We start from the raw sequence: 22,178 nt of genomic DNA on the forward strand, positions 1-22,178 counted from the left end.
CATCTGTCTCTACCAAGGAAGAAGATGCTCCTGAGGCAATGGCAAAAGAAAGTAATTAATACACTAGAGAGGTTTATAATTGACAAGGTAGGGGTGGGGTATTAGATAGTGTTACAACCAGTTCCCTGGTGAGGTTCCCCCAATTTGTTATGCTCCCGAGTGAGGAAGAATAAACTGGCTCCCTTCCTTTATTCAACTCTCTTGGTTAGTCTCAACAAGAGTAATTCAAAAAGGATCCCTTCCCTCGTGGATACCTATTCCCAGTCCAAATATATGTATATTTAAAAGGCCAATTTAACCAGGCCTTATTTAGTTAAAGAAAGAGCGAGTTTATTAGTTACTAAATTGTAAGAAAAATAAATAAAAATGTAACACACATATACACAGATTAAAAATGAGAAGTGAGTCCAGAAATAAAAGTTAAAAAGATATACGAATCAGTCTTTGGCCAGTCTGTGAGGAGTAGATGATGAAGCGTTGCAGCAGTTAAGTTGGATGATTCCGGTAGAGCTGACTTTGGTAGTTGAGCAGCTGATTTCGAGATTCTTGGTTCTGCAGGTTAGCTGAAAGGAGTTGTCCTGTTTCCTTTTTGACTGTGCCTTTGCTGTCTTGTGACTTATTTCCAGCAATCAGAGAGGACCTTTCTACCTGCAAGCGTAGGGATGCCTAGTTGATGTTCTTCAGCTGTGACCCTCACAGCACACCCTTGCACACCAAGCCTGGAACACCAAAGCTAACACATGTAACCAGGATTTTTGTTGGCTTTTTTGTGTTTTTTTCCCTTCTCTTGTGTATTCCTGGAAGGGAAAAAAAACAAACATGTCTTTCACTCAGATCTGCTTTCTTTTCAACTCACATAATGTCCACGGTCTGGAATATAACTCACATGTGATAGTTTCTGCTAAAATGGTATTCAGCCTTCATTATCTCCACAACCACAGGAGATTTAAGTTCAGTTTTTGCATTGCATCTTTTCCTTTGAAGTGTCTCTGTCTGAAGGAGGCCTTGGCCCCTTTTTAGGTGCGACATTCCATTCTCTGGACTAGTTGGTCAAGTGTAATCCACATAGGAATTTTCCAGCAAGTGGTTACTTTACTGACACAGCCAGTTTTTGCCTGTTGGTCCTACTGAAAAAACATGTCTTACTTAAACAGTTCAATATGTCCATACTCATGGCTATAATCAGCTGTCATGATAATAGGCTGTTTGTATTTAAAGTTGATAAGGCACCAGGACTGGGTGAGATGCATCCAAGGATACTGAGGGAAGTGAGTGGAAATTGCAGAGGTACTGGCCATAATTTTCCAGTCTTCTTTAGACTGGATGATGCCAGAGGGCTGGAGAATTGCAAATGTTAAACCCTTGTTCAAAAAAGGGTGTAAAGATAAGCCCAGCAATTACAGGCCAGCCAGTTTAACTTCAGTGGTGGAGAAATTTCTAGAAACAATAATTCAGGACAAAATTAATAGTAACATGGACAAACGTGGATTAATTAAGGAAAGCCAGCATGGATTTGTTAAGAGAGAATCATGTTTAACTAATTTACTGGAGTCTTTAAGAAGAGCTAACCGGAGAGGGTTGATAAGAGTAATTGTGATGTGCTGTTGATAAAGTACCACACAACAGACTTGTGAGCAAAGTTATAGCTCATGGAATAAAAGGAAAGTAGCGACATGAATACGAAATTGGCTGAGTGACAGGAAACAGTCATTGTTAATGGATATTTTTCAGACTAGAGGAAGGCTTGTAGTGGAGTTCCCCAGGAGTTAGTTTTGGGACCCTTGCTCTTCCTGATATATACTAATAACTTAGATCTTGGTGTACAGGGCACAATTTCAAAATTTGTGGATGAAAAGAAACTTCCAAAACATGAGGAGGATAGTGTAGAACTTCAAAAGGACATAGACAAGTTGATAGAATGGGTGGACAAGTAGCAGGTGAAGTTCAACACAAAGAAGTGCAAAGTGATTTAATTTGGTAGAACAAGGAGAAACAATATAAAGGATACAGCTCTAAAGGGGTGCAGGAACAGAGAAAACAGGGTGTATTTGTGCATAAGTCATTGACAGTGTCAGAGCAAGTTGGAAGAGCAGTCAATAAACCATACAGTATCCTAGGCTTTATTAATAGGGGCATAGAGTACAAGAATGAGGAGGTCCTGTTGAACTGGTATAAAACATGAGTTAGGCCTAAGCTGGAGTATTGCATCCAGTTCTGGGTGCCACACATTAGGAAAGTTGTAAGGCATTGAGGGAATGCAGAAAAGATGAATGAAAATGGTTCCAGGGATGAGGAACTTCAGTTACAAAGATAGATTGGAGAAGCTGGGATTGTTATCCTTGGAGAAGCCTGAGAGGAGATTTGATAGAGGTATTCAAAGCCATGAGGGTTCTGGGCAGGGCAGACAGGGAGAAACTGTTCCCACTTGTGAAAGGTTTGAGAACGAGAGGGCACAGGTTTAAAGTAATTGGAAAAAGAAGCAAAAGCGACACGAGGAAACACTTTTCCACACAGTGAGAGGTCGGGGTCTGGAATGCACTGCCTGAGAGTATGATGGAAGCAGGTTCAATCGAGGCATTCGAAAGGGGAATTAGATTGTTACCTATAAAGGAAGAAAGTGCTGGGTCACAGGGAGGAGGCGGGGGAATGGCACTAGGTGACTTACTCATTTGGAGAGCTGGTGCAGACAGATTCTGTGAATCATTTGACAGTTTCAAATTTCTATCACCCTTTGTATGTTTCCTAACTTCACTCCTACGCCTTGATCTAATTTTTAGACTAGATCCTGTTGCCCTTGAGTCCTCCACCAAGTGAAATGGGTTTCTCTCTAGCAGCCCGGCCAGTTCCCCTTTAACAGCATGAAAACTTCGATCAAGTCAAATCACTGTGCCCTGGGACGAAAGGGTGGAGATGGCTTTCTGTCTCACCTAGCTTGTCAAGATTTGTAGAACAGTGCATGGAAAATGGGGCAGCGGAGAGGAGAAAGCAAAGCAAATAATCCGGGAACCTTTACAGGGTAGCAATTAGGCATACGTCCATGAAAGCTAAATACTTCGCGTGCTGGAAATCTGAAATAAAAACAGAAAATGCTGGAAAAGCCCAGCAGGTCTGGCAGCATCTGTGGAAAGAGAAACAAGAGTTAACGTTTCCAGTCCGTTTCTTCAGCATTTTCTGTTTTAGTCCATATTCCGAGGCATTCGTGCAAGTTTTCCAAAGGAACATAATTCCTCCGGCGAGAATTTGTTAATTAAAAAAATAATAATAAAGTCAGCCTTGGGTTGAATAGGAAATAAGTGTTTACATTTTCTTTCCATTTTGTACAGGTCAGCTCCTTCAAGTAACAGAGATGAAGTTGCATTTTCAAAAGCCAAGAAGAAACCAAAATGCTGACTTCATCCTTTCAGAGAAAAACAGTTTCCAGATGGGTGGGTATCTTCCTCCCCCCCTCTCCTCCTTAGACCTCTTGATGTTGACATAACAGCTGCTGCAACAGCAACAGCAACAGCAGCAGCAGCGGCGGTGGGTGAACACAGCCCGGCGCGACCTAACCTTTCCCCTAGTTTCCAGCGCTGAGTTCAGTCAGTTCACACTGACACGGGTGACTCTGCATGTGGGCGGACCTGGTTGAGCGCAGGGCGAGGGCGGGGGTGGGAGTGGCCAGCCGCAGCCTCCCCGCCAATCACGCTGGTGACGGTGCGGGGCCACGCCAGCGATCAGCCCCTGATCACGCGCTCACTGCGCCCCGATTGGCCAGCGCTGGCTACACCTTTGTCTCCCATTGGTGGAAGCTTCACAGCCGCCAGCTGTAATGTAATTTTTTGTTGTTCTGTGTGTGTTGCAACTGGGTCGTTATGTCCACCCCGCAGAAAATCTGTTATTTCTGTTGCTCCCATTTGTGAGCTCCCACTCCCTTCTGCCCTTCTCCACCACTCCCCCCCTCCCCGCACCAGTGTTATAATTGTTTCGATTGGGGATTTTTTTCCTTTTTCATCAAAAGATGCGGTGTAATTCTCCATGTCAAGCTGCAGAAATGGAAGATCCACGCAATGTAAGTACATTAATGTGCAGCAATGAATGTATAAAATAATGAAATGAACAGTGCTCATTTACGGTTCTAAGAATCCTGTGTCTTTCAGCTAGCTAATATACCTGAGGGTGCGTTTTAAGGAAGATTTTCAACCGCTAGGGAAAAAAAGGAAAGGCGTTGATTGCAATAGTGGCAAAAGGACTGCTGTTTGGGGTTAATAAGTATAGATGGTGTAATGTGGACAATATTGTATTAATCCGTGGGAACGACAAATCCGTTTGTTACAATTAGCCCTTCTTAAACATGGTGCAAACATTATTCATCCCATGCTCGAGAATAAGACCTTTTGCGGATTTGAATGTACAACGAAGCATTGATACAAATTGAAATAATTTTAGCATCACGCAGAATTTTCCCTGATAAAAACACTTTCAGTTTTCCATTCAGATCAGAGTGATGTCGTGATATCGTCTGGAAGTTGGATTTCATATGAAGCTAGATCAGTCACTGAGTTTGTTTTCTTGGACAAAGAGATGTTGTAGGAGGGGACTTCCTGGTAGAAGCTTCGGAGACACGCAGACTTCACATGGCTGCTTAGTCGATGACGTAACACGATTCTATATTTGGAGTGGGAGGATCACTGAATCCAGCCACCCCCCCCCCGATGCCTCTTACTGAATGTTGCCAGACCCACTATATTGGCACTATCACGTTTGGTCTGAGGTGGTGTTTTAAATGTATGTTAGCTGAGAATCTGAATAATCAACTAATGCAACCAAAACGTAATGGTCTATTTTAAAGTTAGGTCTGAAAATAAATCAAAATTCCTATTTTACTCTTTTCTAAAACTGTGCACCTAATTTTTCTGCATTGCAGTTTGAGATTATTCTGACGTTTATGACTGCAATTTACATTCACTATCATAAACCCTTTCTGCCAATTTTCTGACAATTTGTGGAAGGAGGTGGAGGGAGGGGAGGGGAGGGAGAGGGAGATCTAAACTCCACTTCTCAGAAACGCCTTGGGATTTTCTTCTATGTTAAAAGCCCTATTATTAGTATTACTATTACTATTATCATTTCTGCATCTTCTTGTAATTGCACATTTGCCAGCAATGGATGCAAAAATGATAATACTTTCCTAAATTTAAGGTGCATCAAAATGGACTGAAAGTTCAAATTAATTTTTATTTTAAAATTGAGATTGTTTTTGTTTCCAGGTTGAGATCATGGGCATTTATGAGTCGATATTAGAAAGGAAGCGTCACGACAGTGAAAGATCCTCTGGCAGTACATTGGAACAGAATGATATTGAAGCTGTGGAGGCTCTTGTTTGTATGAGTTCCTGGGGTCAAAGGACCCAAAAAGGGGATCTCTTAAAAATTCGACCACTGACACCTGCTTCAGACACAGATTCTGTGCACTATGAATCTGTTCCCCCAATGTTGCAGAGGGACTACCACTCATTGTCTTTACTTGTAAGTATGCAGTTTTTCTAAGTGATTCCTATTGGTAACAATGGAGTCAAAGACAAATATGTTAGTCTTGGCAACAATTGAAATTCATGAACTTGTAAACTTGCTTTGTAATTGTATGTGTTGGTGTAATGTATTTAGGATCAAAGGTCACAAAAGAATAAGAAAAAAATTGTGTCCGTGATAGTTGAGGAAAAAGCATCATTGATCTTGTTCCAATTTCAAACTCAGCTTAAAGTTTCTTTTGTCTTTACAGTGTATGACTCCACCACACAGTCCTGGTGAATCAGGTAATGCTGCCCTGGTGCCACAACTTACTTACGCAAAGCCAACAGCGGTCACTGTAAACACTGGAGTCTACACAGTGAACACCATGACCACAAAGCCTATCGCAGTGAACATTCAGGAGTTTTCATGTGAGAAGCCTCTTTCAGCTGAACCTAGTGTTGCTCATCACTGCAGGTCAGTGGCCACTAGTGTCATCCGTCACACTGCTGATAACTCTCCCTGCAACCACATTCCTTCACCGCTGATTGAAAGACTGGACTCAAGTAGTCAAAATCTTAGGACAGAGATGAAAGGAAAAGTATCAAGCCAATGTAAGCATGCTAAGGACATGCGCACTTCTACAGATTTTGCAAGTAAATGCTTTTTGCAGCAGAATTGCACCAGCCTAGTTACCAAGGACCAACAGCAAGCGGTGCCCTCCTTAGCACTGCCTTGTGCACCAGATAAAGTTGATACTGAACATCAAAAATTAGCCAGATCTTTACCAGCACGCTTACCATCTATACCTGTGACAAACACTCCAGTTATTTGCCAGATGTTCCCAGTGAATGGAAGAGGAAGAGGAGGAGGGGGAGGTGTCATTTCGGCATTCATCCAAACCCAGCCCAACTGTGTAAAGCCTGCAGTTACCCAGGTGACTCCAGTTTCTCAACCTCTTTTGATGGGAACATCCATGCCACAAGGAGCTGTGATGTTTGTGCTACCCCAACCCTCTCTCACGCCACCATCTCCAGGTCAACAGACAGTGATGACAGTTGGCAACACAAAGTTATTGCCGCTTGCACCAGCTCCAGTCTTTGTCTCGTCAGGCCAAAACTGTGTACCGCAGATGGATTTCTCTAGAAGACGCAATTATATTTGCAGCTTTACTGGATGCAGGAAGACCTACTTCAAGAGTTCTCACTTAAAAGCACACCTCCGAACTCACACAGGTATACTTTAATTTGAGCAAATAATGACCCCAATTTTGTGATTATAAAACTGTCAGAATTCCCTGTCATCACAACAGTGGAGCAGAAAGCAACTTCTGGTGTCCGCATATGTGCAGTTAAATGTGGAAATCCAGAAGTTGCTGTCACTAATTCTCTGCTCCTTCACAAAGCGCACTGTCAATGGCCTTGCAGACAGCAAACTTTAGAAATCATTTGAACTGATGTGACCTTCCCCTTTTATGCTGTAATAAAACACTCTGAGAAATTGTGTTTTGTTGATTGAAGTTTAACAGAATCTTTAACATCGCACTAAGTCATAATTACTATTGAGTAATCTCTCTGGCCCTGAAAATCTAATTTTATATTTGTGGAATGTCAAATTTACACCTTATAATAATACCAAAGGTTTTAAACAAAAGTTTTAAAAAAATTATATTTCAGCATCTAATTTATTTCCAATTTATATCCCAATTTTTTAACTCTCTGTAAAACTTTAAAAAATTGAATAATAATCAGTCCATTTTAATTTCTGGTTTGCTATCTGTAAGAATTTTTCAATATAATTGATGCCTTACTCTGCTTGATGACACCATTGTTGCTGGACAACTGGATACCCCCTAGACCTGAGTCAAATCAGCATCAGGAAATAGGAAATCCAAGCTACAGAGATCACTAGATCTTTTTGGGCAGCTTTCTTTGAGGTCATCAGCGAGTGCTGTTGCTTCACAGCTGACTGAGAGATCTGAGCCAATTTATAATATATTCTGATGTAATTTCAATTTTATGATGAAATGGTGCATATTTAACTTGAAAGACTGTATATTTTTATTACAATTTCTTTTAATATACAGTTCTTTCTTCCATTGTATTAATAAATTTTAAAAGCAAATTACATCAGTTTTAAGTGATAATATCCAAATATAATTAAAAATCTAATATTTTGCACATCACCTTAAATGTAGAAAATAGCACCTACGCTGGTTTGTATAAGAAAACAAAAGTGCATTATATATAATGATCCTGAGGGACCTTGACAGCGTAGATCCCAGGAGGATGTTTCCAGTCTTGGGAGAGTCCAGAGCTAGAGGACACAGTTTAAGAATAAGAGGTCTATCATTTGAGACTGAGATGAGGATGAATTATTTCTGTCAGAGGGTTGTTAGTATGTGGAATTTTCTTTCCCAAAAAGCAGTGGAGGCTAGGCCATTGAATTTATTAAAGGTAGAGTTAGACAAATTTTTGATGGACAAGGGAGTCATGGGTTTTGGAGGGGTTCAAACAGAAAAGTGGAGTTAATACCACAACCAGAGCAGCCATGTCTTGCTGAATCGTAGAGCAGGCCCGAAGGGCCAAATGGTCTACGCTTGCGCCCATGTTCCTAGACTTTATTGATGGTTAGATAGTTTCTTTGAACCAATATTTATTTTCAGATGTATACAAACAAAAAGCAACTACCTGAAAGACTACAATATTAAACATCTAATTTTTCATTGGTTGCAGTCACTGTTTTTATTTCTGACCAAGTTAGATATTTATTTATATAGACAACCAGTTTAAGAAAAACACCAATAAACATTTTATAATTTCCTCCTATAATGATGAAAGTTACTCATGCTTTTAATGTTGATTTCCAGAGGCCTGCCAGATCTGGAGGAACTCTATCACTTACAAAAATTCAGGTGAATTGTGCACTAATGATTTTTCTCTTCACAGGCGAGAAACCATTTAACTGTAATTGGGAAGGGTGTGACAAAAAGTTTGCACGCTCAGATGAGCTTTCGCGACACCGCAGGACTCACACCGGAGAGAAGAAGTTCAAATGCCCTGTTTGTGATCGACGCTTCATGCGCAGTGACCACCTCACCAAACATGCTCGTCGTCATATGACTACAAAGAAAGTACCCAATTGGCAGGCTGAGGTTAACAAACTGAATAAAATTGCTGCATCGACACCTTCTGTCAGGAATCCTGCCATCCCCATGACAAGTGTATTGATTTCTCCACCAACATCCGCCTAAATGAGATAACCTACAGAGAATTTGCACTATGTTGTCAGAAAATTAAAACTGACTAAATTGTCAGTAGGGACTGAACAAGCAGCTGTTGTCTGATGGACTTTTAAAGCAATTCTGAATGCTGCATGTTTTTACTGGATTCTCAAGTATGAATTCATTTCTCTTTCCTATGTATGTGAGTAGTGACAAGATACATTTGTAAACTAGCTGGACCTGAAAATCTGATAAGCCTAAGGGTGGAATTTTCCTTTCATTTGTAGCAGTGAAATTCTACCAGTGTTCAGCATGGAAAGCTATCATCATATTGTAAACCTTTAATTGTAATGTAAATAGTATTTGCTATGCACATTGTATACTTGCTCTATTTAATAAAACAATTTTCATGTATAACAGATGAAAAATATTGGAATTTTATTATTGTGTTTTCTCCCAATACAGGAAGAACAATGACTTGTTTTGCCGGCAGAAGTGGGGTTTTGAAGCAAAAGTTTGAGCAATCTCTTTTTAATCTCTAGCCTACTGAAATCGACAATTAACAGGCTATGAATTGAAATTACTAAGTTGTACACTTGAAAGTGCAAAGTTTTGTAAATTCACCATGCACTGTCTGAGTGACATTAAATGTAGACTTATGCACCTTATTTTAGATGCCCAGCATTTACAATTATACATGCTGTTTTCAGCATGACCATATGTTGGCAAATTGCATGTAGCTGCATGAAGCATCCATTTAAAACAAAAACGACAGTAATCAAAACAAGAATTCAGTGAACATCTGTCTAAAACATCTCAGACACAAACTTCATATGTCCGTTCATATTGAAGTGGGTAAGAAGTAAAATTCATCAACCCACCTCATCTGAATGATTTTGGCAGTGGTTCCTGTGCACCCAGCATTCTCTGTCTTCAATACAGCCAACGAGTTCTTCACACAGTAGGAGGGCCAGACAGTGTTGCTGCAGACCTTGTGGGCACAGTCACCCTGCTCTTTCTTAAAGGCAGGCTGCTTCTTTTAAGGGAGCTGCACAAAAAGATTGCTACGATAAAAATTTTTGCCAATTGAATACCAAGCTACCAAGGTAAAAAGAGGGATCCAGACTGATGGAAGCCGTGCTGGAGGGACCAATGATGCAGGTCTGCATGAGGAGAGACCCCATGGTTTGACGGGAGTCTAAGAGACTCTCAAGGACAATCATCAGAAGGGATAAAAACAAAAAAACTGCGGATGCTGGAAATCCAAAACAAAAACAGAATTATCTGGAAAAACTCAGCAGATCTGGCAGCATCGGCGGAGAAGAAAAGAGTTGACGTTTCGAGTCCTCATGACCCTTCGACAGAACTATTCTGTCAAAGGGTCATGAGGACTCGAAACGTCAACTCTTTTCTTCTCCGCCGATGCTGCCAGACCTGCTGAGTTTTTCCAGGTAATTCTGTTTTTATCATCAGAAGGGAGTGGGAACAGGTGGCCAAAGAAGTCAACTCCCAGAGTCTGGACCCGAGGACCTAGCTACAAGAGATCCAATGACCTAACGCAGGTGATCAACATAAGTGAATGCTTCTTCGTATGACATCTACCCACTGCTAAACTCTACGCTGTTCAGTGCAACCAGGCCACATATAAAGGATGGTTTATTTGTCAGCTAACCAGAGGGCAATGTGGCAGGTAAGTACAACTGCAGAGGACATACAGGCACTGCTGGATGGAAATGCATGTTGAGATGCTGTGTGCATTGGTCGGCCTGCCAGACACCCTCCTGTCACTGTCAAGGAGCTTAGAGGAATCTGGCTCCAGCTTGGAAGAGGGTATGGTGCAGAAGTTGCCCTCCCCACAGCCTCTACTCCATCCCCCTGTTGTGCTGCAGACTGAGAAGTACTGACTCTGGAAGCCCTGACCTGGTTGCAACCTTTGCGTAGACGAGTCACCTACTCCACTGCTATCTCTTGTGAGGATACAGTAACAGTGCCTCTATGTCCGCTACAGTTGTACTTACTTGCCACATCGTCCTCAGGTTAGCCAAAACATCTCCAAAAACATTCCAGATATTTCCAGACACTTTCCAGTAGAAAGAGTTCCAAACATTTATTTTACCTGCAATCGGGATCCATTACCCTTTAAAAAACATCCCTCCAGGGCCCATTTTGCTTTTTCATGTTTCTTTTTTCAAGAATACCAGGACCTGCATTGCTCAAATTTTGAAGCCTGGCATCCCATCAGCTGATGGACAATGTGACATTAGGATAGCGCCAATTAATTGTGGCTGTATGCAGCTATATTCTTGGAGAATCCTGTATCGGTCACACAGGTAGTGGCCTACAGTTGGCCGACACCAGCACAGCCAGGTAGGGCTATGTAGTACCATTACACAGTTCAATTTTGTGCCCCTAATTTCAAGAAATAGTAGGGATAACTCTGACATTAGATGACTGTGTATTTCAATGGTAATTGAGAGAAATATTTTAAAAGGCAGACAAGACAATTTTCTTTTTATTCATTCAGGGGTCGTGGGCATCGCTGACAACGTCTATATTTATTAACTGTTTCTAATTGCCCTTGAGATGGTGGCGTTGAGCCACCTTCTTGAACTGCTGCTGTCTATGTGAATAAGGTATTCGTCACAATACTATGAGGGAGGAAGTTCCAGGATTGACCCAGCAACAGTGAAGCAATGGCGATATATTTCCAAGGATGGTGTGTGGCTCAGAGAGGAATTTGTAGGTGGTGAAGTTCCCATGTGTCTGCTGCCCTTGCCTTTCTAGGTGATAGAGGTCGTGGATTTGGGGAGTGCCATTGAAGGAGCCTTGGCAAGTTTTTGCAATCCATCTTATGGATTGTACACACTGCTGCCAGTGTACCACTGGTGAAAGGAGTGAATGTTGAAGGTGGTGTTCAGGATGGTGCCAATTAAGAAAACTGCTTTGACCTGGACTGTGCTGAGCATCTTGAGTGTTGTTGGAGCTGCACTCATCCAGGCAAGAGAAAATGTGTTCCATTAGACTCCTGACTTGTGCCTTGAAGATGGTGGAAAGGCTTTGGGGAGTCAGGAGGTGAGTTAGTTGCCTCAGAATACCCAGCCTCTGACCTGCCCTTGTAGCCACAGTATTTGTGTTGCTGGTCCAGTTCATTTTCTGAGCAGCGGTGACACCCAGAATGTTGATGTTGAGGTATTCAGTGATGGTAATGCAGTTGAATATCAAAGGAAGATGGTTAGACCCTCTCTTATTGGAAATGGGAATTGTCTGGGAATTGTGTGGTGCGAATGTTACTTGTCACCTATCAGCCCAAGCCTGAATGTAGTCCAGGCATTGCTACATGCAGACACAGGCTGCTTCATTACCTATGCAGTTAGGAAAGGGACTGAACACTGTGTAATCAGCAGCAAACTTCCCCTTTTCTGACCATATTATGAAGTGATGGCCTGAGGCGGAGATGATTGGCCATCCACAAACACACTGATCTTCCTTTGTGCTAGGTATGAATTTCCCCCCTGATTCCTACTGACTTCAATTTTACTAGAACTCTTTGATGCCATGCTTGGTCAAATGTTGCCTTGGTGTCAAGGGCCGTCGCTCTCATCTTATTTCTAGAGTTCAGCTTTTAGTCCATGTTTGGACCAAGGGTCTAATGAGGTGTGGAGCTGAGTGGCCCTCACGGAACACAAACTGAACATTGATGAGCATTTATTGTTAAGTGCTGTTTGATAGCATTGTCAATTTCACTGTCCATTACGTGGCTGATGATTGAGAGTAGTCTGATTGGCTGGATTGGATTTATCCTGCTTTTTGTGGACAGGACATACCTGGGCAATTTTCCACAATGTTGGGTAGATGCCAGTGTTATAGCTGTACTGGAACAACTTAGTTAGAGGTAGGGCTGGTTCTGGAGCACAAATCTTCAGCACTATAACTGGGATGTTATTGGGACTCATAGGCTTTGCAGTGCCCAGTGCACTCAGCTGTTTCTTGATATCCTAGTGGTAATGTCACTGGGCTAGTAATCCAGAGGCCCAGGCTAATGGTCTGGTTCAAATTCCACCATGGCAGCTGATGGATTTTAAATTCAATGAATAAATCTGGAATATAAAACTAGTCTTACTAATAGTGACCATGAAATAACTGTCAGTTGTTGTAAAAGCCCATTTGATTCACCAATGTCCTTTAAGGAAGAAAATCTGCCATCCTTATCTGATCTGGCCTACAAGTGACTCCAGAACCACTGCAATGTGGTTGGCTCTTAAATGCCCTCTGAAATGGCTGAGCAAGCCATTTAGTTTTGTCAAACTGCTACAAGGTCATAAAGGAATGAAACCAGACAGAACACCAGGCATTGACCTAGGCACGGAAACGACAACAGATGCTGTCAGACCTGCTGAGTTTTTCCAGCAAATTTTGTTTTTGTTTCAGATTTCCAGCATCCTCAGTATTCTGCTTTTATCTTAGTGTTTAATTGACTGCCACTTCTCTTCCAGGAATGCCTACTTGAAGAAATACTGCTCTTCTCTCTGACAGGATTTCTGCTTGTCTCTTTTGCCCTGTTCACCTTCATTGCTTTCCATTTGTCTCCTGGTGTTTGACAAGGTGTTTACTAAAACTCACTTTCAAAGCCATATTTCCTTCCTCAGTGACTGTCTCCATCTCTGACTTACCCCATATGGATTCCAACTGAAGTTCCATCCCTCGTGTTTCGAACCCACCCAGGATTATAGGTATCTCCAGGACCTACAACACTCCTTGGACTGCTGTTCTCATCGCATCTTGAGATCCACACTCAGTACCATGCGCCGCTATAGGAACACACTCGACCTTTCCCTCCAGCAGCACCGATTCACCCTATCTCTAGCTGTCCTTGCCCCCAGTTTCATTTTATTTTTTGTCTCATCCGATGCCTTAAGAAGAAACTTTATCTCTTTCTTTCAGGTGCTAAGGAATGCAAGCTCCAACAACTCATCGACATCAACGCCCATCCAAGACCCTCCACCCTTGCCCGTCCCTCTGACCCTATCCCGTCTTCTAATCCCAGCCCCCATTGTGTATTCACCATACCCCCTGACCTTCCCCTCTCTGATGCTGAACGTTTAGTGCTCAGCAAAGGACTCAGTTTCATACCTTTATGCCCTCACCTCAATGAATTCCGGGCTCGGCATAATGCTGAACTCTTCCTCAGCCGCCTTCGTTTCCGTGCTCACATCTTTGGGCAGGAGTGCTCCCCCCATTCAGCTGATCCATTCACCTGCCTCCAATATTCTCCCTCACCTGGACCCCTCCCTCTGGATTTTTACTTGCTCTTGATCTTTTCATTGAGAACTGTCGGCGTAACATCAGTCATCTCAATTTCTCAGCTCCTCTCACTCATTCTAACCTGTCTCCTTCTGAACTTGCCGCACTCCATTCTCTCAGGTCCAACCCTGACTATGTTATCAAACCTGCTGACAAGGGTGGTGCTGTTGTTGTCTGGTGTACTGACCTCTACCTCACAGAGGCTAAGCACAAACTCTCAGACACTTCCTCCTACTTACCCCTGGACCATGACCCCACCACTGAACATCAAGCCATTGTTTCCAGGACTGTCACTGAGCTCATCTCCTCTGGAGATCTTCCCTCCACAGCTTCCAACCTCATAGTCTCCCAACCCCGGACAGCCCAATTCTACCTCCTCCCCAAAATCTACAAACAGGACTGTCCTGGTAGATCCATTGTTTCAGCCTGTTCCTGCCTCACTGAACTAATTTCTTCCTATCATGACTCCATTCTCTTTCCCCTTGTCCAGACTCTACCCACCTACAACTGCGATTCCTCAGATATCACTATGTCATATAAACAATTTCCAGTTTCCTGGCCCTAACCGCCTCCTCTTCACCATGGACGTCCATTCCCTCTACACCTCCATCCCCCACCAGGGTGGTCTGAGGGCTCTCCGCTTCTTCCTTGAACAGAGGCTCAAGCAATCCCCATCCACCACCACTCCCCTCCGTCTGGCTGAGCTTGTTCTCTCACTGAACAATTTCTCCTTAAACTTGTCTCGCTTCCTCCAAGTAAAAGGTGTGGCTCTGGGTAACCGCATGGGCCCCAGTTATGCTTGATAAAAGCAAAATACTGCAGATGCTTGAAATCTGAAATAAAAACAGAAAATGCTGGAATAACTCAGCAGGTCTGACAGCATCTGTGGAGAGAGAAACAGAGTTAACATTTTGAGTCCATATGACCCTTCTTCAGAGCTCTGAAGAAGGGTCATACAGACTCAAAATGTTAGCTGTTTCCCTCTCCACAGATGCTGTCAGACCTGCTGAGTTTTTCCAGCTTTTTCTGTTTTTATCCCAGTTATGCCTGTCCCTTCGTGGGGTATGTGGAACATCCCTTGTTCCAGTCTTACTCAGACCCCCTCCCAAAACTCTTTTTTCAGTACATCGATCACTATATCGGTGCCGCTTCATTCCCGTGAAAATTTATCAATTTTGCTTCCAATTTCCACCCCTCTATCACTTTCACATCTCCAACACTTCCCTTCCCTTCCTTGACCTCTTTGTCTCCATTTCTGATGATAGACTGTCCACCAATATCCATTACAAGCCCACCGACTACAGCTCCTCACACCCTGCTTCCTGTAAGGACTCCATCCCATTCTCTCAGTTCCTTTGCCACCGTCACATCTGTTCTGATGATGCCACTTTCCAAAATGGCGCTTCTGACATGTCTTCCTTCTTCCTTAACCGTGGTTTCCCACACACTGTGGTTGACAGGCTGTAATCTCCTTCAGCCCTATAAATCTCCTAGAACTTTGTGTGTTGACAGTCCTGGCCTCTTGAGCATTCCCAATTCCATTCACTCCACCATTGGCAGCTATGCTTTCACTTGCCTAGATCCTAAGCTCTTGAATTCCCTCCAGAAGCCTCTCAGTCTCTTTCCTCTCTTCTACTTTAATATGCTTTTTTACATCTACCTCTTTGACCAAGCTTTTGGTCACCTTGATTAAGATCTCTTTATATGGCTTGGTGTCAAATTTTGTTCCATAACACTGATCTAAAGCATCTTGGGATGTCTTATTACATTAAAGGTGCTTTATATGTGCAAGTTGTTGTTGTTGCATGCTTGGTAAACAGTGTTGAGGGGGAACTCATTTGTGTAGCATTGTTTCAAGCAACGCTACGCAGACTTAATTGATTCCCAGAGGAAAGACGGAACCACGGGACACTACCCGTGCAGTCCGAGCAGGTTTGTTCAATGATATAAACGGAGAAACCTGCCTGAGTCACACAAGTTCTGGCTCAGCGCTGCTGCCTGTCCCTGGAAAATCAATGCAAGTGAAGAACGCATTTCCGCCACTGTGTTTTCAGTGTAGGTGCATAATGCAGTTGGCTCCCAGTATACATAGGGAAGAATTTTCCCATCAGCAAACGAGGGTGGGGCCCGCTTGCCGACATGTAAAATGATGTGCGGTGACGTTGGGCGGGTGTCCCGACGTCACTGCGTGTCATTTAGATTGTCAGTTCTAAATGCGTGCCCACCGAACTGTCAAAGGCCTATTAAGGCCACTAACAAAGTAATTAAAGATGTTAAGAATGCTGCCTGTCCAACCCTAAGGTTGGCGGGCAGGTGAAGAGCCCAGGTGGCCTTCACATTTCTCATGAAACCTCATCCACGGGCGGGATGAGGTTTCATGAGGGGTTTATTAATTAAATAAAATTTTTTGGAAGAATTAATGGAAGTGTCCCCAGCTCATGCGACAGTTTCACATGAGGGGACATGTCCTTAAATTTTTTTTTTACCTTTATTACATTTTTCAAAACTTAAACTAATCTCTCTGGAGTACCTCCATGCCTCAGGGAGATTTCTGTGCTCTTTTGCGTGCATGTGCGCGAAAGAGCACAAGCCCCGACTCAGGGAATCCCTTCCACCCGCACAGGGAGCGCACAGCGTCATGTGCGTCATGTTGGACCTTAATTGGCCCACCCGTGTAAAATGGCGATGTGCACCCGATCGGGTTTGCGCTCGCTCCTGCCTGCCCCACACAAACCCCCTGACGGGGGTGAAATTCAGCCCATAATAATTACAAAATAACAGGTTTGTATTTTTCCAGTTGGATGTCATTGCTGTTAGCCAGCATAAAATATTTACTTTGACAAGAAGTATTACAAATTCTTGCATAATGTTCAGAGACTGCTTTCCAGGGTTATTAATGACAAATGGATGGTCAGTAACATAATATAACTATATTGGTAAGCATGTATTCTTTTATAAGCTTTTAAAGTTTGAAATAAAATGTATTAATCGTCCAGAGTTTGCTGTGAAAATAACAGCAAATTTAGTGGTGTCCACTGTTATTAATGTGTAAGTTCTCCAGAAACTTATGGCGAAGAAGAGTTATACCAATATGAATTGCTATAAATTGCTGGACAATTTGTGTTGCTCTGCTGTTAGCCTGGCAAAAATTTCATTTGCACATTAATTGCTAATCAAGCTCACTGAGAAAGTTAGGGCTTCAAGTACCTTTTTTTAGCAATGAGATTTATGTTCCTTCAGTGCTGCTCACATCTCCTGCCAGAAAGAGAACAATTGAAACTGCTGGGTTTCATTCCTGCAGGTATTAAATTCTTGTTAGAGATTTTTAATGTTTTAAATATTTTTTTACTTTTCCCTTCTATACTTTGAAATTTTACGAGGTTTCTTTTTGTACATATTGTAATGTATATTTGGCCTGTCACAACTTCCTTCCAAACCATGATGAAGGGATCATTAATGGGTTGGGTGCCCAAATTTGGAACATATGATAGGGGCGCCCACCTTGTGGAGAAGTTAGAATCATGGATGAGCCTCCTGTCGCTGCATGAGAGGAATGCACAGGTCAGTAGAGTTGAAGAAGAGCTGACCATGACATGATGCAATGAAATTCACAGAAAAGCAACTATTTTAAAGGAGCTTGGTTGAAATTCTAACATTTCAAATAGTTGGATTACTGTGGGGTCTGCATTTCACTGAATTGGTATGGTTAAGTCGCCTATTTGAGCCAATGAGAAAAGAATGAACTCCATTCCTTCTGTTGTAGACAAATTTAAAATGTCTGATGAGCTATGTGTAAGTGTTAATTATATAGATTGACATCTTTAGAAGAAGGAAAGATTCCTTTTCTTACATTTCAGATCATGCTGTCACTTAATGAAAGGCAAGTCACAACTAATTTTAATAAATGTTTGCATATTCAGAGCATATACTTCAGTGTTTAAAAAGCGAAAATTGCAACATAAGCTAACCAGAACAACAATGAAATAATTGAATATATTATCCATTCTGAATATTGGGGTGGGGGGGATGGTTTCTTCTTGCTGTTCCAAGAAAGGTGTGATTCGGGAATGGAAAGTTTTCTTGGTTTTGAATCCAGAAGGGGCATTGGGCAGGCAAAATCTGGTTTTAAGCTTGCCGAACATGAGTAATGTACAAGTGAGCCAAGTGTAACTTGCTGAAACATTCCCAAGAGTGTGTAATACTGGTGCTGTGAATTTTTCCCTGCAATGCATGTTGCTACTACATAAACCACTCATCCCTTGAATATGCTTTGAGGCAGTTACTGGGCTTGCAGCAAAGGTTGGGTAAGTGCTTTTGCTATAAAGAGATCACACCCTATGACTGCACCAGGATCAATTTAGTTGAAATCCATGCCAACCCAGAAAATCAGGGAGTGCTGACATGATACTAAAAAAAAGCTTACAATTCAAAACTAACCTCTTAATGTCGACCTATGACACACACATATAGTAAAGCTTAACGGGTCACAGGTTTGTCAAAACCTAAGCTTCAGATACACCCAACATTTCATTACCTTTTATATAGATTGTGGATAAAATTTTTGGAACTGTTCTTCTTGCCAAAATAGGGGAGGCAATGGTGTAGTGGTATTGTCGCTTGACTAGTAATCCAGAGATACAGGGTAGTGCTCTGGAAACTGGATTCAAATCCTGCCGCGGCAGATGGTGGAATTTGAATTCAACAAAAACCTGGTATTAAAAGTCTAATGGTAACTATGAAACCATTGTTGATTTTCATTGTAAAAACGCATCTGGTTCACTAATGCCCCTTAGGGAAGGAATCTGTTGTCCCCACCTGGTCTGGCCTCCATGTGACTCCAGGCCCACAGCACCGTGGTTGACTCTGAAATGGCCTAGCAAGTCACTCAGTTTTATCAAACCGCTACAAAGCCTCAAAAAAGGAAGTAAACCAGAGGCACTGGAAAAGAGAATGGCAAACCCAGCCCTGTTAACCCTGTAAATTCCTCCTTACTAACATCTGGGGGTTTGTGCCAAAATTGGGAGAGCTGTCTCACAGACTAGTCAAGCAACAGCCTGACATAGTCATCTTCATGGAATCATACCTTAAAATGTCCCAGACACCACCATCATCATCCCTGGGTATGTCCTGTCCCACCAGAGTTGGCGGCACAGTGGTAAACAGTCAGGATAGAGTTGTCCTGGGAGTCCTCAACATCAACACTGGACCCCATGAAGTCTCATGGCATTAGGTCAAACATGGGCAAGGAAACCTCCTGCTGGTTACCACGTACCGCCGTCCCTCAGCTGATGAATCAGTGCTCCTCCATGTTGAACACCACTTGGAAGAAGCTCTGAGGGTGGCAAGGGTGCAGAATGTGCTCTGGGTGGGGGACTTCAATGTTCATCACCAAGAGTGGTTCGGTAGCACCACTACTGACTGAACTGGCTGAGTCCTAAAGGACATAGCTGCTAGACTGGGTCTGCGGCAGGTGGTGAGGGAACCAACAAGAGAGAAAAACATACTCGTCCTCATCCTCATCAACCTGCCTGTCGCAGATGCATCTGACCATGACAGTATTGGTAGGAGTGCCCACTGCACAGTCATTGTGGAGACAAAGTCCACCTTCACATTGAGGATACCCTTCATCATGTTGTGTGGCACTACCGTTGTGCTAAATGGGATAGATTTCGAACAGGTCTAACATCCATGAGGCGCTATGGGCCATCAGCAGCAGAATTGTACACAATCTGTAACCTCATGGCCTGGCATATCCCCCACTCTACCATTACCACCAAGCCAGGGGATCAACCCTGGTTCAATGAAGAGTGCAGCAGGACATGCCAGGAGCAGCACCAGGCATACCTAAAAATGACGTGTCAACCTGGTGAAACATTAACACAGGACTATTTGCGTGCCAAACAGCATAAGCAGCAAGTGATAGACAGAGCTAAGTGATCCCACAACCAATGAGTCAGATTTAAAGTCTGCAGTCCTACCACATCCAGACATGAATGGTGGTGGACAATTAAACAACTCACTGGAGGAGGACGCTCCACAAATATCCCCATCCTCAATGATGAGGGAGCCCCGCACATCAGTGCAAAAGTTAAGGCTGAAGCGTTTGCTACAATCTTCAGCCAGAAGTGCTGAGTGGGTGATCCATCTCAGCCTCCTCCAGAGGTCCCCAGCATTACCAACGCCAGACTTTAGCCAATTCGATTCACACCACGTGATATCAAGAAATGGCTGAAGGCACTGGATAGTGCAAAGGCTAGGGCCCTGACAATACTCCTACAATAGTAATGGAGACTTGTGCTCCAGAATTTGCTGCACCCCTAGTCAAGCTGTTCCAATGCAGCTACAACACTGGCATCTACCCAGCTATGTGGAAAATTGCCCAGGTACGTCCTGTACACAAAAAGCAGGACATATCCAACCTGGCCAATTATTGTCCCATCAGTCTACTCTCAATCATCAGTAAAGTAATGGAAGGGGTCATCAACAGTGCTATCAGGCAGCACTTGCTTAGCAATAATCTGCTCACTGACACCCAGTTTGGGTTCCGCCAGGGCCACTCAGCTCCTGGCTTTATTACAGCCTTGGTTCAAACATGGACAAAAGAATTGAACTCCTTAGTGAGGGGAGAGTGACTGTCCTTGACATCAAGGCCACATTTGACTGAGCGTGGCATCAAAGAGCCCTCGCAAAACTGGAGTCAATGGGAATCAGGGGGAAAACGTTCCACTGGTTGGAGCCATACCTAGCACAAAGGCAGAAGGTTGTGGTTGTTGGAGGTCAGTCATCTTAGCTCCAGGACATTCCTGGAGGAGTTCCTCAGGGTAGTCCCCTAGGCCCAACCATCTTCAGCTGCTTCATCAATGACCTCCCTTCCATCATAAGGCCAGAAGTGGGTATGTTCACTGATGTTTGCATAATGTTCAGCACCACTGGTGACTCTTCAGGTACTAAAGCAGTTCATATCCAAATGTAGCAAGACCTGGACAATATCCAGGCTTGGGCTGACGTGGCAAGTAACGTTCATGCCACACAAGTGCCAGGCAATGACCAGCTCCAACAAAAGAAAATCCCTTGATGTTCAACGGCATTACCATCACTGAATCTCCCATAATCAACATCCTGGGGTTACCATTGACCAGAAACTGAACTGGACTAGCCATATAAATACTGTGGTTACAAGAGTGGGTCAGAGGTTAGGAATTCTGCAATGAGCATCTCACTTCCTGATTCCCCAAAGCCTGTCCACCATCTACAAGGCACAATTCAGGAGTGTGATGGAATACTTGCCACTTGCCTGGATGAGTGCAGCTCCCACAACACTCAAGAAGCTTGACACTGCCCAGGACAAAGCAGCCCACTCGATTGGCACCACATCCACAAACATTCACTCTGTCCATCGCCGACCGCCAGTAGCTACAGTGTGTACCATCTATAAGATGCACTGCAGGAATTCACCAAGGCTCCTTAGGCAGCACTTTCCAAACCCATGATCACTACCATCTAGAGGGGCAAGGGTAGCAGATAGATGGGAACACGATCACCTGGAAGTTCCCCTCCAAGTCACTCACCATCCTGACTTAGAAATATGTCGCCGTTCCTTCACTGTCCCTGGGTCAAAATCCTGGAACTCCCTTCCCAACAGCACTGTGGGTGTACCTACACCACATGGTATTGTATTGCACTATCCAGTGGTTCAAGAAGGCAGCTCACCACCACCTTCTGAGGGCAGCTAGGGATGGGCAATAAATACTGGCCCAGCCAACGAAGCCCACATCCCATGAATGAATAAAAAATAATTACAGGCCATTGCGGGTCTGTGTCGGTACTCTTCAGTGTGAAATCCAATTGTTGAATTGTATTAAAATTGCTCATACAGTCTCAGTGACACTGAAGGGCTTTTCTTTCTTCTTCCCTCCTGTTTCAAAGAGACACTCATCTCAGATTTTCCCCCTTCCATACAAGGTTCTTGGGCACCGTTCTGTCAAACTCCTCCCTTTACCCCGACCTGGAGCTATCACTCTGAGTGATCAAAGTATAGCTGCAGGCTGTGGGTGGGAATTTTTGATCTTATGAATGTATCAGGAGGATTCCTGCCTCTCAGTTCTGTAGCAGAATTTGTGTCCCTCAGCTTCAGATAGGGTGAGATGTGAGGCTGGGAGTAGAGCTAC

At 43.3% G+C, this 22,178-nt stretch overlaps 1 protein-coding gene and 1 long non-coding RNA gene across 2 annotated transcripts; one reads left to right on the forward strand and one right to left on the reverse strand.

Moving 5' to 3' along the window:
* Positions 1–313: 313 nt before the first annotated feature.
* LOC121277663 lies at positions 314–3,593 on the reverse strand. The gene is made up of 2 exons (XR_005942960.1): positions 887–3,593; positions 314–797 (listed from the first exon to the last, which is right to left on the reverse strand). It is a non-coding gene; the product is annotated as an uncharacterized LOC121277663 (long non-coding RNA).
* Positions 3,594–3,806: 213 nt separating this feature from the next.
* klf11a (Kruppel-like factor 11a) lies at positions 3,807–9,123 on the forward strand. The gene is made up of 4 exons (XM_041188594.1): positions 3,807–4,048; positions 5,247–5,504; positions 5,758–6,721; positions 8,435–9,123. Exons 1-4 carry the CDS (start codon positions 3,998–4,000, stop codon positions 8,737–8,739), a joined length of 1,578 nt encoding a protein of 525 aa, XP_041044528.1. The 5' UTR covers positions 3,807–3,997; the 3' UTR covers positions 8,740–9,123.
* Positions 9,124–22,178: the final 13,055 nt, after the last annotated feature.

The sequence above is a fragment of the Carcharodon carcharias genome, chromosome 5, assembly GCF_017639515.1.
Source record: "Carcharodon carcharias isolate sCarCar2 chromosome 5, sCarCar2.pri, whole genome shotgun sequence".
Classification (NCBI taxonomy): domain Eukaryota; kingdom Metazoa; phylum Chordata; class Chondrichthyes; order Lamniformes; family Lamnidae; genus Carcharodon; species Carcharodon carcharias.